Raw genomic sequence first — 15,162 nt, 5'->3', positions numbered from 1 at the left:
ACACTGAGGCACCAACACAGTACTCAGAGAAAACATTAAGAACTTTCCCAGTTCGTCACAATGTGCAACAGGACTTCCTCAATGTTGGTCTACAAATTCATTCCCTTTTTGTCTCTTCGTGCATATTTTACAGACACTTAAAGAATGTAAGCTCCTTCCTCTCAGTAATGCCTGGTATGGCAGCTAGTATGTCCCAGGGTTTGGTGTCTGGCACTAGAGATGCCAGGGGAAAAGCCCCTGCTAACCTCCATTCCTAATGCTCCTTCTCTCTCTCCCTCAGCATGACGGGAAGCCCTTCTGCCACAAGCCATGCTATGCAACATTGTTCGGACCAAAAGGTACGTATTCCTCCTGACCAGCCTCCCCTTCATATGAGAAATGAACGCCCAGAGGCAGAAAGATGAATGCTGCCTATTTTCAGGGCTGCAGTGATTCACGCAGCTATTCAGAGCACTTGTCCTATCCTAGGTTTTAACAGGAGAGTTTCGGGCCCTGATAACTGCCCCAGACTCAGAGCAGCACAGGCCAAAGCTGTGTGAGGGATTCTTCCAGGGGAATCCAAAGAGCCACCATCTCAGCACTTCACAGCACCAAACCCCACACTGAGCGGCTCCAGATTGGCAGTGAGTTCAGTGGAACTTGCTCTTCACAGAACTGGAGGTTAGATGTTTCAGGGGAGAAGTCATGACAGCTCCCCTGCAAACCACAGGAAGGGCTGGTCACTCAGTCAGCATTGCCTCCCAGGAGGTAGAATAGTCCCAGGAGAGAGCCACGTGGGGCAGAGCTGTGGTGGGTGACTAGCTCCAACTACTGGATGGGAGAGGGGCCAGGAAGCCATTTGTAGTGTGCTGCAGACATGCCCCCTTCCCAGCTGCACATCTCGGGAAGGTGCAATGAGAGGACGTGTCTCTGGGCCACCAGAGCAGGAGAGCTGGAGAGACCGGTGTGTCCTGGGAGAGGAGGAAAGCCCAGAAGGACGTCTTGGATCCAACAGCCACAAATGCTGATGCTCCTGTTGCAGGTGTGAATATTGGTGGAGCTGGCTCTTATATCTATGAGAAGCCTCAGATGGAAGAGCAGCCGGCTCCTGGGCCCATTGAGCATATTTCGAAGGTAGAAGAAAAGAAAGTGAGTGGCCCACCGAAAGGGCCCAGCAGAGGTGAGTGCCGAAGGGGGCAAGAGGCTGGAAAGCCAGCATGGCTCTGCGCTCTGCTGTGAGAACCCTGCCAGCTGACCGGGGAACTCCGGCAAGGGGGACAGATGAGGCAAGGGAGGGCTGGTTAGGGGCGGTAGTTAAGACTTCATGGCCCTTGTTCAGACCTGCGCTTGGTGTCACTAGCTGCTGCATGGCCAGGGACTTAGTGCAGTGGCAGCGAAGCTCGGCTGTGAGTGGAATGAAGGTACTGAAGTGATTCTGGGTGCTCCCTCTGCTTTGCGTGTATTGATTGGAATGACCACTAGGGGGCGTCCATAGCACACAGTACACATGTCACTGTGGGACTCTCCAGAAGGACCGTGTTACTCCAGATAGGAGCTGCTACAGCCTGCATTCAGGTAGATGTGGGTCCACACCATGGCCTGGATAATAGTACGGTGGGCCTGATTGCTCTCTGGTGGTGGTCTTTCCAAAGACTAGCCCATATGTTCCCGCTGACACAACCCCCAGGGTTGGGTCAGTGCTATAGCAGGGGGTTGAGCAGGCTTGAGCCCATGGAGCATGTGTGTCCTCGCTGCCTTGCTGAGCTGCTGAAAGAGCCCTTGCAGGACTGCCCTGCATCCGTGCTTGCCCTGTTGGAAGCTGTTTCCGAAGCGGTGCCCTTTAGGTACCTACCCCACAGTTCCTGGCAAAGCTCCCAAAAGCAGTGTGTTCAGGGGTAGCTCAGAAGGCGCTATGGGATAGTAACAGCAGGGCTGTCAGAACTATATCAGCTTGTCCAGGTCCAGACTGGCATCAAACCAGTTCAGAGTGAAACCCCTTAGAGTGAGCTGGCTCATAGACCTGGTGAGAGCTCGTCTGCTCTGGCTGCTGCTGAGATGCACAGCTAGGGATGCTGGGGAGAGACACAGAGGCTAGCTGTGTATCTCCCATGCTGCAACCCCGCCTTGTTAGCCCTGAGGGTGTTATCTCCATATTCATCTTCCACCCAACCTAATCTGCTTAACAGAAATGACCATGACCGTATGCTATTTTCTTTGCAACAGAGCCATCACTCAGGCCTTGGCTACACTGGCGCTTTACAGCGCTGCAACTTTCTCGCTCAGAGGTGTGAAAAAACACACCCCTGAGCGCAGCAAATTACAGTGCTGCAAAACGCCAGTGTAAACACTGCCCCAGCGCTGGGAGACGGCTCTCAGGGCTGCAAGCTAATCTCCACGGGAAGGTGGAGTATCTGCAGCTCTGGGAGAGCTCTCTCCCAGCGCTGGCGCTGCGACCACACTTGCACTCCAAAGCACTGCTGCGGGAGCGCTCCTGCGGGAGCGCTCCTGCGGCAGCGCTTTGGAGTTTCGAGTGTAGCCAAGCCCTCAGTCATCGATGAGCTACCTCTCCCAGCCCCCCTTCAAAAGCAAATAATGACATGTGCCAGTGGGCTGTGATCTCCTCTGGTGGAGGATGCAGGGCAGAAGGGAGGGCACTGTTTAATGCAGGCCCTACACTCATTAAAGAGACTGGGGACAGATCTACACTTAAAACACTGCAGTGAAGGTGCTATTACAACATTGGGAGCACGTCTTCCATCAGCGTAGTTAATCCACCTCCGTCAGAGGCGATAGCTCTGTCAACGGGAGAAACTCTGCAGTTGACATAGCACTGTCTACACCAGGTGTTAGGTCGGTATAATTGCAGCACTCCTGGAGTATGGATTTTTCACAACTCTGAGCGACGTAGTTACACCTGTGTACATTTATAGTGTAGATCTGGTCTGGCTCTGATCTTTAATGGTAGCTTTAGCCTGTTGATTCTGCAGCGAATGAAAGCCTCCTTTCAAAGGCATGGTTCATTGTTGATTGCCAGCTGGAGATGATGAGCTCTGAATTTAGCTGGAGAGAGGGCCCATGAATGGTGCAGTAGCACTCGGATGTGTAGGGGGTCCACATAGCAGATTTCTTTAGGATGCTAAAGAAACTCTTCTCTTGTCTTTCAGCCTCCAGTGTCACCACCTTCACCGGGGAGCCCAACATGTGCCCGCGCTGTGGCAAAAAAGTCTACTTCGGTAAGGACTGGGGCAGGCCGGCTCCCTTAGTGTTCCCTGCTTATGTCCCAGGGTCACTTGTTTGTACTGTGAGACATTCCTATCAGAGATCAGGGCTAGGTGCTGCACATACACATAGGAAGAGAGAGGCCTTGCTCCACAGCACTTAGAGTCTGTGGAAATAGCTGACAAAGGATTACTAGCCCTGTTTTACTGCTGGGAAGCTGAGGTCCAGAGAGATTGTGTGACCTGCCCAAGGTCGCATTCCAGCAGTAGAACCCAGGTCACTGGACTGAGACTTGGGATCCTTAACCATAAGGCAGTCCTTCCTCTGCAGGAGGGTTTCAGCTGCTGATATGGGGGGCCTGGAGGATGTGACTGCTTCAGTGGAGGGGGCCTTTGGGGAGAAGGTATCTGGGAGGCTAGGTGTGGGTGAGTCTAAATTGGTTTAAAATCACATTTTTAGCTAAATCGATGCAGCGCTCTAGGTAGAGGAACAGACTGTACAGGTAGTAACATGTTTACCTTCTAAATGGAATTGCACCACAACTAACAATAGGCATGTCTCCAACACACGTGCTCATACAGTCACCCATGCAGAATTAGTAAGGCTGTTTGTAACAGTGTCATCTCATGACTCCCACTAATGTTACAAAGGTTTGGGCCACATTCTCTGAAGTCAGTGACATTCTGCCAACAGGGAATTTGGCTCTTTTGTTACCTAGGTGAATATTTACATGGTCCCTGGGAGGCGCGGGAGCTGTCACCTCCGAGGGCTGAACAGAGTACTGGGGGAGGCTGATTTTACTCCTTTGCTGCTCCTGTGGTTGAGTAGGAGGCAGCTTTCATTAAGGCTCAGTAACATGCTCAGCAGCATGTCAGGGTATAGGTGCAGCTGACTCTTTCAAGGGAGAAGGAAAAGACTCTTCAGTAAAGGCCTAAGCTGTTCTTTGCAAAGGTTTCATGGGATGCTGGCAACACCTCAGCTCTCCAAGAGCAAAGCCTGCCCATGGAGTGGGTGTTGTGCAGCCTCTTGCTGCTGGAGGCCTGGTTCAGGAGCAGTCTGGCCCAGCCGTCACACGACTGCCAGCAGGTTTCCCTCTTGGCCATAGGCGCCGACTCCGTGGGTGCTCTGGGGCTGGAGCATCCACGGGGGAAAAATTGGTGGGTGCTCTGCACCCCCCGGAAGCTCCTTGCCCTGCCCCTCCCCAACTCGCCTCCGCCTCCTCCCTTGAGTGCACCGCTGGGTCCTGCTTCTCCCCCCTCCCTCCCAGCACTTGCGCCACGGAATAGCTGTTTTGCACAGCAAGCCTGGAGGGAACGGGGAGGAGGGGGAACGTGGTGCGCTTGAGGGAGGAGGCGGAGTTGGGGGGAGACTTTGGGGCAGGAGTGGAGTCGGGGTGGGGGTTGGCCCGAGAGGGCAGGGGCACAAGCACCCACTGGCACCGAAAAAAGTTGGTGCCTGTGCTCTTGGCTTGACCTAGACACGGGCTATTTGGGCAGCAGGGCTAGGGGGTAAGAGCCTGGCAGCTGTGGGAGCTGTGTGTGAGCACTGAGGCTCTCTTGCACCATGGCTAAGAAGGGGGCAGTTCTCAGGTGAATGCTCCCCTAGTGTGGCCAACTGGGACATCTGCAAGATTACCCACAATCCCTTGGGCGCCACATCGGGGTGGTCTCAGCCTGCCTGTAGCTGTCTGGGTTGCTGCCAGGGGGCGAGCTCATGCTGTGGAAGCCCTGGCTCGGACATGTTCATGCCAAGGCAGGGAACGAAGAGCTCCCACTGGAATATGTCCCTTCTTGTCTCTGCTCCAGCTGAGAAGGTGACTTCACTGGGGAAGGACTGGCACCGCCCCTGCCTGCGCTGTGAGCGCTGCGGCAAGACTTTGACCCCTGGCGGCCACGCAGAGGTAAGGACTGAGCACATGCTGTGATCTGTTTGCCCCATGTGTGCTCTGGTGCAGGCTTTCGCTGCCACCACCTCCCTCCCCTCACACCTGCTCAGGAGACTCTTACTGGTGCATGTGCACGTTCAGGCTAGCGAGGGATGAGGTTAGACCTCTGGACTGAATATTTCATTCTCCTGCCCCTCTCCCGATTGCTGCCTTTGCAGCAGTGATGGCCCATACCCTGGGGGGCTGTTATAACATTAGTCCCAGATTTGGACCTTAGCGTCCAAAATATGGGGGTTAGCATGAAAACCTCCAAGCTTCGTTACCAGCTTGGACCTGGTAATGCTGCCACCACCCAAAAAATTAGAGTGTTTTGGGGCACTCTGGTCCCCCTGAAAAACCTTCCCTGGGGACCCCAAGACCCAAATCCCTTGAGTCTCACAACAAAGGGAAATAATCCTTTTTCCCTACCCCCTCCAGGGGCTCCTGGAGAGATACAGAGACACAAGCTCTGTGAATCTAAACAGAGGGAGTCCACCCTCTGTAATTCCAGTCCTGGAAACAAAAGCACTTTCCTCTTCACCCAGAGGGAATGCAAAATCAGGCTAGCAAATCCAACACACCCAGATCTCCCCCTGATTTCTTCCTCCCACCAATTCCCTGGTGAGTACAGACTCAATTTCCCTGAAGTAAAGAAAAACTCCAACAGGTCTTAAAAGAAAGCTTTATATAAAAAAGAAAGAAAAATACATAAAAAATGGTCTCTCTGTATTAAGGTGACAAATACAGGGTCAATTGCTTAAAAGAATATTGAATAAACAGCCTTATTCAAAAAGAATACAAATCAAAGCACTCCAGCCACTATAGACATGTAAATACTAAAACAACAAAACCATGTTTGGTACTTACACTTGGAAACAGAAGATTAGAAAACAGAAATCACTTCTCAAAGCTGAGAGAAAAGCAGGCAGGCAGACAAAGACCTCAGACACAAAATTCCCTCCACCCAGAGTTGAAAAAAATCCTGTTTCCTGATTGGTCCTCTGGTCAGGTGGTTCAGGTGAAAGAGACATTAACCCTTAGCTATCTGTTTATGACAGGGGCAGTGTCTGGAGTTGGGCTGCACCCAGCTGTGATCCTGGTGTGACCCACATGATAAAGCTGATCACCCAGACAAGAGGAAGGGATATGTTGCGGGAGCTGGTCTCAGCTCTGGAGCAGAATCCTTGCGCCCCTGGCTAGCATCCCATCTGACCCTCCCACCTCAGCTGGGCACAGCCCCCTGCTTCTCTCCCAGCTTGGCCAATGGCTTTTCCGCCTGTGACTTCTCCCCAGTCCTTGGTGCTCACTGCCCGTTCCTGGGTATCCCCAGGGACTGCAGTGGCCACGGACCCCTAAGACAGAGTCAGTCATCTGAACGCATGCTGGCTGTCTAATTGTCTGGTGGTTTGGGGATTCCAGGTGGCAGACCCAGGCCAGTAGCCAGAATCCTGTATGCTAGCAGCCAGGCCTGAGCTCGTGCAATGTAAAGGGATAAAAGCTGTACTGTAGTGGGTCCGTTCCCCCAAAGCTGATCTGTCACGGTGTGTCCCATGCGCTGGGTGTGTTGATAGTGGAGTGCAGGGCTACTGGGAGCAGTCCTGGGCCTCTGGTGGCTGGAAGGCTTTTACCTCTGCCTCCCCATTGTTGCTGGACAAGATGGGGATCTTCAGACTCCAATCACTGCCTGCATCCAGACTCCAGCCACCGCTGCAGGCCCCTTCCACCCCTGACTGCTCCTGCTCTGACAGGTCCAGGGCCTTGGCCTCTCTTCTGGCCCTGCAGCATTGGAGGGGAGGGCTGCACAAAGGGCATGGCCTATGTTGGACAGACACCTGTGTGCAGTGGGTAGACAGTGCTCATGGCCTGCATGGCCATGTGGCAGTGGCTGCAGCAGGGGCAAGACACAGCCCTGTGACATTCTGATCCCCACCAGGGATGGTCTCACAGGAATAGCTGCACCCCGTAATCTCATCCCAGGGCTGGGGAGCACTCTCCACATTTGTGAGCTGAGCACCTCTCCTGCCATTGCGTGCTCCAGCGATTCCAGGCGTGCCCACCAGAGGACAGACTGGATTTAAATAGAAAGCTGGGGCTGTTGGCTAGGGGCAGCCCTGGCTGATGGAAAGTGAATGCGGACACGCGGGGGAGGTTCCCATTGCTCAGCGCTGCTGGACCGCTCGCAGGACAAAGGGCTCTGTGGAGCCAAGTGACGCAGGACATCAGTGAGATGGAGTCTGTGCTCGGTGCTCCAGGCATGAGGGACTGTCTGCCATGGAGGGCGGGTTCCAGGGGCAGGCGGGCAGAGCAAGTGTAGTGCTAGCAGGGAGACAGCAGCCCAGGCCTGGAGGCATTGGCGGAGCTGTCAGGGGGCCAGGGTTGTAGTAGCAAACCAGCCCCATGGGGAGCTTCAGGGCAATGCAAATTGAGTGATGTCTCTCCAGGAGCCTCGTGCAGTTGGGGTGGGATGCTGAGGAGCCCCCCTCCAATGTACTGCCATGGCAGGGCTGTGCCCTGGGAAAGGGCAGGGTGAGTGGCCATCTGCATCATGTTCTTCTGCACCTCTTGGGTTGGGTGGCACTGACGTGTGTCTTGCTTTGCCCCCTCACAGCACGATGAGCAGCCGTACTGCCACAAGCCCTGCTATGGGATCCTCTTTGGGCCAAAGGGTGAGTATGCTGCACGGAACCGGAGCTGCTGGAGGAAGGGCAGGAAGTGTGCAGAGGCTAAATGGAGGGTGGGGGAATGGGTTTTCCTCAATGAATCCCTAAGGAGAGGGGTAGGTGGGAGTGTGGGGAGAGGGACGGGGGCATGAGGCACCTGTCAGCAATGACTGGGCACACTGCCTCTGCAGGATATTCTCCCATCCCCCCGTCTGGCTGTGCCGCGTTTTGGTTTGTAGGGCCCCGGAGCAGATAGCCCAGGGGGGGTACATCAGGGTGCCCTGGCACATCCAGTACACCCAGAGGCTCTAGGAGGGAGGGCAGCCCTTTGCTAACTGCACTACAGCCTTTGCCCAGGACAGGGGAAGTGTTGGGGGGTCCACGGATGAAACCCGAGGCTTGCTGTGTTTTGGAACCCAGCCAGCAGAACACAGATTGAGCACAGTCCCCTTCCTCCTTCTAGGGGCCAGGGCCAGGGGGTGCATGGGGCTCAGCTGGGCAAGGATCCTCTGGCTCCTTGGTGAGGGCCCTTATGCAAATATTTCCCCTACTGCTCAGCCCCCACTTTTCCATTGGCCCTTCCTGACTATCTGCTCCCCTACGCTCCCAGCCTGTGGAGCGGTGAGACCTCGGCAATGGGGCATGGTTCCCTAACGTGGGAGGACAGGCTGCTTGCACTACTGGATCCCAGGCAGGGATGGCCAGGTTCTTGGCCTTCCACTCACCCTCTTTCCCTTTTCTGACCTTTCCCATCCATTTGTCCCCAGCCTCCACGGCTGTTTTGGCTGGGGCTCTGCGCAGCCCCCAGGCTAAGGGGAGGTATCTGCAATCAGCACCCTGCCTGGCTATCCTGGCCCTGCCCTTACATGGGGCTCTTTCTCTGTTGCAGGAGTGAACACTGGAGCTGTTGGAAGTTACATCTACGATAAAGACCCCGAAGCAAAGGACCAGCCCTAAAGACCTTGCTGCCTCCCTCCTGCCCGCCCGCCCAACACAGGCCACTCACACTGCTCCCTCTTTCCTCAGCTCCCTTCTGTAGAAATAGCTTAGCTCCAGGACGGCCATGCCGTGCACTGGAGCAGCCCTGAGCCTGGCTGGCCACAGAGCTGTGCTCCCTGCTGTTTGTATTCTGGGCGGGGCTGTCCCGCCCTCGGGATTTTATAATATAATATAAGCTTTGATGTTAAAGACAGAAGTAGAAAGTGTCTCTGGTTGCTCCCAATGTACCTGACTCTCCTGAGCTCTCCCATGGAGTTCCTTGTCCCTCAGGCCCTCAGCCCCCTGCCAGCCATGGGATGGAGGCTTCCTGGGCATGAGTGGTATGCACCTGGCATCGCAGTTCATGGTAGCCTCTCCAAGCGAGCCTGTTGGCCAGCCCTGGATGGTGTGCAGCCAGTACAGGCTCATGCTGCACTGCAGGCTGGGGCAAGCTCTGTCCCAGATCATCCGTATCTAACAGCAGCTCCTTTCACTGCTGCAGTTCCAGTCACAATCAGGAGGACAGAGCCCACTCCCCTCGGTAACATGGGATGGGGTGGAGGCGAGCAGGAACCACGTGGGGGGATGTCACATGGGGAGATCAAGTGCCCCCTTCTGCTGGTGCTCCCCTTTGTGTCCCTCCCATGAGTCGCCCAGCCTTGAGCAAATAAATGGTCCCGTGGGCTTCCAGCCCTCCCGCTGGGTCTGCCCAGTGGCTGCTGGCATTCTGGGGAGGCCAGTCAGGAACAGATGGCCCACTGGCTGTGTAGGATGGCAGTCTTGCACCTCAGAAACGGTTGTGTTAAGTGTGGGAGTCATTCCTTAAGCAGGTGTTCTCTTCAAGCCCAGGGAGATTGCTTTGGGCTCCATTGTGTCCTCAGTCTGTGAGCTCTGTGCTCGCACCATGTAGTTGCTCGCCTGCTCGTGTCCTTGCCTGGAGCAATGGGCAGAGCCCGGGTGCAGCGTCCTAGCTACTGGTGGGTTACAAGGCCATATGGCCTATGTTCCTTTCAGTCCTGCTGTAGGTGACCATGCCAGCCTGGTGCTGATGGGCATGGGCCTCTCATTTCTGGCATCCGCGTGCTCTGCTGTGTTGTTCAGGGCTAGCATCTCCATGGCCCTGAATCCCACCTGCCCGCCTTGTTCTCTGCAGCAGGTGGCAGAATTGGGAGCTTGGACTCTGGGAACAGCTGAGATGTACATGTGTGATGCCAGCCCCTGGTATGTAGACTGCATGCCCATTCCCAACAGCTGGGAGCAACTTAGTGCACTCTCGGAGCTGTCTAAACAGCTGCTTCTCTGCACTGTGCTGCAAGGAACGGTCAATCCGTGTGATCCCAAATGTGTTCACTGTGGCGCTGAGTTTGGCCTGGGAGCTGAGGGTGCTGCTGTGGGTGCACATGTACCCCAGCCTGCTCCCCCAGTAACACTGAACTTCGCAGTGTGCTGCATCCAGGACCATAGGAGGGTCCCTGTGACATGGGCCCTGCAGAGGAGGGAAATAAATGCTAGGGTCTGAGTCCATGGCCCTAGCCTGTGTAGGAGGAGGGAGCGTAGGTCCCATGTCTGTGCCATACAGCACACTATGGCCCTGGTAAGGGAATAGGTTGGGAGGGGCTGGTGGGAGAGTCAGGGGTGTTGGGACAATGGCTGGAAGTCGGCTGAGTGGTGTGAAGTGTGCAGGGTTCCCACCTTCGCCCTCTCGGAGGATTCTGTTTGTGGTGTGTGTGTGTTTTTTAGTCTATTTATAAGTGGATAGAAATGTGCTTTCTGCTTCGGAGAATGGTGTGCACTCCCCAGGTCACCCCCCAGATCACCGCACTGGCCATTCACGCTGACCCACTAAGACGGAATTGGGAGCAAATCTACAGAGCTTGTGCTCTGCCTCCAGCCTGGCCTGTCGCCCTAGACTAACGTAACCTGCAGGGCTAGCTGCCATGCTCCCACCAGGTACAGGCCAACCAGAACGCACCTGAAGCAAGCCAGCAAAACTGATGTCCTGTTGTTATTGCTGACAATAAAAGTTTTGAACAACAAGCGGCGTGGTCTGATTATGTGGGGTATGTGGTCCTTGCTGTCTGTCACCTAGGTTTATCACATATTCAGCTCTGAGTTAGAACCCTTTGCTCCTCTGAGGTGACCTGGAAAAGCAGACAAGTAGTGGCACTGTACCTGTCTCAGCTGCTTTGTGATGGAGAGGCAGCATGTCGGACTGGGGGGTTATTCCTGGCTCTGCCACTTCCCAGCTGGGTGACCTTGTGCAAGACCTCGTGCCTCAGTTTCCCGTTCCCACCCTTTCTCATGTCTGTTTAGAAATGCTCTTGAGGACAGGGACTGTCACACGGTGTCTGTGCAACGCCTAGCACAATGGGTTGTTGATTTCAGTTGGACCCATGATGCTAGCATAATGCAAAGGAGGCCTGACAAGTTACGTGAGAGAGCCTGGCCTGCTCTACCCTGGGTTCTGGAGAGTTTCTGGCATCACACAGGTCAGGGGGTGTGATTTTTTTAAAATCTGGAGTACTGGAGTTCTATCCCCTTCATAGATCCTGCTCTCCTTGGTATCTGGCCGTCAGCAGAAGCTCAGTGGAGCCGGCTGTCTCAGCACACTGCTGTCTGGATGGGGGTGATACATGAAGGGCTCGTGTTGTACAGTGGGGTTTCTGCTGGAAGTGTCCATTTGGAGGTGGAATATGCAAGAATCGTCCCTTTAGCTGCTTCTCATTTTCTGCAACATTTCAGCTCAGTACATGGGAAACAGTCTTAAAATTACTCTGTCATGCTGGCCTGTCTACCTCCAGCCCCCGCATTTCTGTCGCTGTGAGGCTTTACTGTCTACTCAGATGCTGCCCCAGTAGGGTACATGGGGCTTCAGATCAAAGAAGCATCCTGGGAGATGCTAGGGAATGGATGCAGTGTGACTGACACCTGGAGCAGAGCAGTGCCAGGCGCTGTACCAGCTAAGCAGTGAGGTCTGAAACCCCCCTGCCTGAGTGCCCAGCACCTGGCTATGGGCATTTCCCCCTTCTGTATCCTGGTCAGGGAGAGGCTCCCTGGAGCAAATGCCCTGCCCACACGCTGCTAAGTTGCCTTCACTTATTTCCTGAGCTCTCCAAAGGGGCATCCCAAATCCTCTACGGAGGCCCTTTGAAATTCATTCCCCTGAGTGGATCTGGCAGGCCAGGGCATAGACATGCTCTTCTCCCTAGGGCCTGCGGGAGCCTTGCCTGTTCACGAGCCTGCAGATTTCACTGTGGCAGCTTCATTGTCCTTCCCTTGTTTGCCATGGATGCAGAGAAGCAGTCCCATAAAGTTCTCTCTCTACAGCAGTGGTCCTCAACCTTTTTGTGGCCAGTAGCACACTCATGTTTTCAGAAGACTGTGGTGGGTGTCAACAATTTTTCAAGGCTTATTTTGTACGAAAAAACATCATATTTAATATTGCATAATATATGAATCCATAAGATAAAAAAGGTAATTTTACATGTGAAAGGTATTAATTAAATTATTCGGCAATTACTTACCATGTGAATTTGCTCTTTTTTATCTACCTGTAAGAAAAATTAAGGAGTTTTTGCAAAATAAATATCATAAACAGTTTTCATCTTATTTATTTTTAAAAAGTAAAACATTGTTGAACTGCTGGTCCAAATATTTTTTTTTCTTACTTTAACATAGATAGCCAGTTATGGTTAATTAAAAATATTCTTTGTATTGTTATTTGTATCTGGATTTCAACAAACAAACAAACAAATATGAAAAAAAGTTAAACACAAGTTAATCATACGCGCTTATCAGCACTTAATGGAAAACAGGTATAATTAATTCACATGTTTTTTCTAATAAAGTCACTGTGATCTTTTGGCACTGCATTTCTTCAGCCAATTTTTCATAGTTGGGAGAGTAGGATGATATTCCTGTTCATAAGAAATCGTCAAGATGGGCATCTGTAAGCTGAGATGTGTATTTTGATTTTATGATGTTCATTGTTGAAAACAGAACTTTGCATAGATAAGTGAAACCAAAATAAGATTTTATTTTGTGTGCTACATTTTTTAAGGCAGGAAACTGTTTTCAGTCAGCCAGATTACAAAAGTTTTCATCTGTTGTGCAGGATTTTAGAACAATATCATTTTGAAGGTCCAAAATCTCCAGTTCCACGTCTTCTGTTCTTATTTGAATGAGACTTGCAATTGATGTAGCCATTTCTGTTACCTCTATTTGGCAAGTAAAAGGATTCACGAGAAAGGCAACTACAGGCTCAATGATGGTGAACTGTTGAAATCTCTTTTCAAATTGTTCCAGAAGTGTTTGAATGTGGATAACAAATGGTGATGGGTTAAAATCACTGTCACATACCATTTCCTTCATACTTGGGAAATGTGCGAGAGACTTTGTCTTCATATGTGACATCCACAAGATCAGTTTGCTTTGAATGATTTTACAGATCCTATCATTTGAGCCACGTTTGTCTTTTCCCTGCAGCTCAAGATTTAAAATGTTCAATTTGTCAGTGATGTCGGCAAGAAAAGCCAAGTCCATTAACCAGCTGGAGTCTTCTAGTTGCTCGAAGTTCTGATTTGTGGACTTCAGAAATTCTTTGATCTCTTCAATTAGGCTTAAAAAACGTGCAAGAACTTTACCTTTGCTCAGCCATCGTACTTCTGTGTGCAAGATAAGATCAGATTGTTTATCATCCACATCTTCCAACAAGGCCTTAAAAAGTCAGTGTTGCAAAGGTTTTGCTCGAATAGAGTTAATTATTTTAAAAACGACATTCATGATGTGTTGAAAAAAAAAGAACTTTGATGCACAAAGCTTCTTGGTGGACAATGCAATGATAAGACAGTTCGGAAAGGATTCATTCTTCTTGCAGAGTGGAATGAATCTATTGGTGCTGCCCATCATTGCTGGTGCCCCATCAGTGGTGATCGCAGACAGCTTGTGTAGTGGCATACTAATTGATGTTGCGTATGATTTGAATAAATTTTAGATGTCCTCACCCTTTGTTTGCCCTTTCATAGGCAATACTTTTTAATAACTCTTCTTTTACAGTGAAGTCACTAAATACCATCCTCGCCATAACTGCCAACTGCACTGTATCCGATATATCTGTCGACTCATTGAATTGCAGTGAAAACCAGTCAAGTATTTCCCAGTCATCCTTTAGCTGAGTTTGCATGTCGCTTGCAATTGCATGTATCCTCCTCGTAACTGTGTTGTCTGATAATGGCAAGTCTTGTATTGCCGACAAAATCTCACCCTTGTTAGGAAATCCTTGAAACAGGCAATCAGCACCAGTCAAAAATGCTTCCTTCAACAATTCACCATCTTGAAAAGTTTTTTTCTTCTTTGCGAGCAGATGAGCAATTTTAAAGGAAGCAATAGTAGCACCTTTAGACTTTACCACTTGTCTAGTGAAAACAGATTGCTGGGCAGATAGGTTTGATTTGAGTTGATTGATTTTCTTCTCTCTCAACTCAGATTTAAGTGGATGGCTAATGTCAAAAGAGCCGTCATTAGTTTGGAAATGGCATTCAACGTTGTCTTTTTGGCACTGCAACAGCACCCCCACACAATAAGCAAACACATTTCCCTTTATTTTTAATAAAACAATAGGATTCTTCCCACTCGGCATTGAAATAATACGTACGTTGTCTTTTATTTGAACCACTCATTTTGGGGCAAAATGTTAAAAAAATAATAAATCACAAAGCACAAGAAAACAGCAGTATCAGTGCAGTGGAAGAATACTCACGTACAGAGCCAGCTCCAGGCACCAGTGGAGCAAGCACAGGCCTGGGGCAGCACGTGCTATGGGGTGACATTCCCTCCATTCTTGGGACGGCAGAGTCAGAGCGTTTTTTTGTTTTTGTTTTTTGGCAGCAGTTCTGGGCAGCGCAGGGAGAAGCTGGAGAGAAGCCATGAGGACAGAGAACGTTGGCTCCTGCAGCAGGGCCGCGGCTTCTCTCCCCTGTTTGGCATTAGGTGGGCCCTGTGCCTGCTGGGAACAGAGAACACCGTGCCCACAGCCTGAGTTCTCTGTCCCTGTCAGGTGCATGGCCGCGGCTTCTCTCCCCTGCTGGGCACTAGGCGGGCGCACATAAATGCCCCGGGGGGCATTGTGGGGATGGGGGTGGCAGCTCTGCAATGGAAGCAGTCTCTTGCTGAGAAGAACTTCCCCAGCCTTCTGTAAGCTCTCGGTGTAAGGAGCATGGAGCCCAGCGTGAATGGAAAAAGTGCTGAGAGTTGGCTCCAGGGAGTATGAGCAGAGCTAACGTTACTGGCCTGACATAGCTTTGTAAAGAAAACTGGACCCAGAACCGAGCCACACCCCAACGTTAACCCCCTGGCCCAAATAGCCTGGCTGGGGCTTGGGGCTGGAGTATGGTGGCTAAGCCT

The 15,162-nt window shown here is 51.8% G+C and overlaps 1 protein-coding gene across 2 annotated transcripts in view; it reads left to right on the top strand.

Annotated features, from left to right (window-relative positions):
- The window catches only part of LOC127055874 (cysteine-rich protein 2), a 70,437-nt gene extending 59,640 nt beyond the window's left edge, over positions 1-10,797 (top strand). For both annotated transcript variants that reach the window (XM_050963410.1, XM_050963411.1), the window contains 6 exons: positions 281-338; positions 1,022-1,159; positions 3,144-3,212; positions 5,004-5,098; positions 7,731-7,788; positions 8,672-10,797. In XM_050963410.1, coding sequence (XP_050819367.1) covers positions 281-338; positions 1,022-1,159; positions 3,144-3,212; positions 5,004-5,098; positions 7,731-7,788; positions 8,672-8,739 — 486 coding nt within the window. In that variant the 3' untranslated portion in view covers positions 8,740-10,797. The remainder of the gene's footprint in view (positions 1-280; positions 339-1,021; positions 1,160-3,143; positions 3,213-5,003; positions 5,099-7,730; positions 7,789-8,671) is intronic.
- Positions 10,798-15,162: the final 4,365 nt, after the last annotated feature.

The sequence above is a fragment of the Gopherus flavomarginatus genome, chromosome 7, assembly GCF_025201925.1.
Source record: "Gopherus flavomarginatus isolate rGopFla2 chromosome 7, rGopFla2.mat.asm, whole genome shotgun sequence".
In the NCBI taxonomy this organism is placed as follows: domain Eukaryota; kingdom Metazoa; phylum Chordata; order Testudines; family Testudinidae; genus Gopherus; species Gopherus flavomarginatus.
The sequence above is the reverse complement of the archived record's forward strand: the minus strand, read 5'-3'. Positions and strand labels throughout refer to the sequence as shown.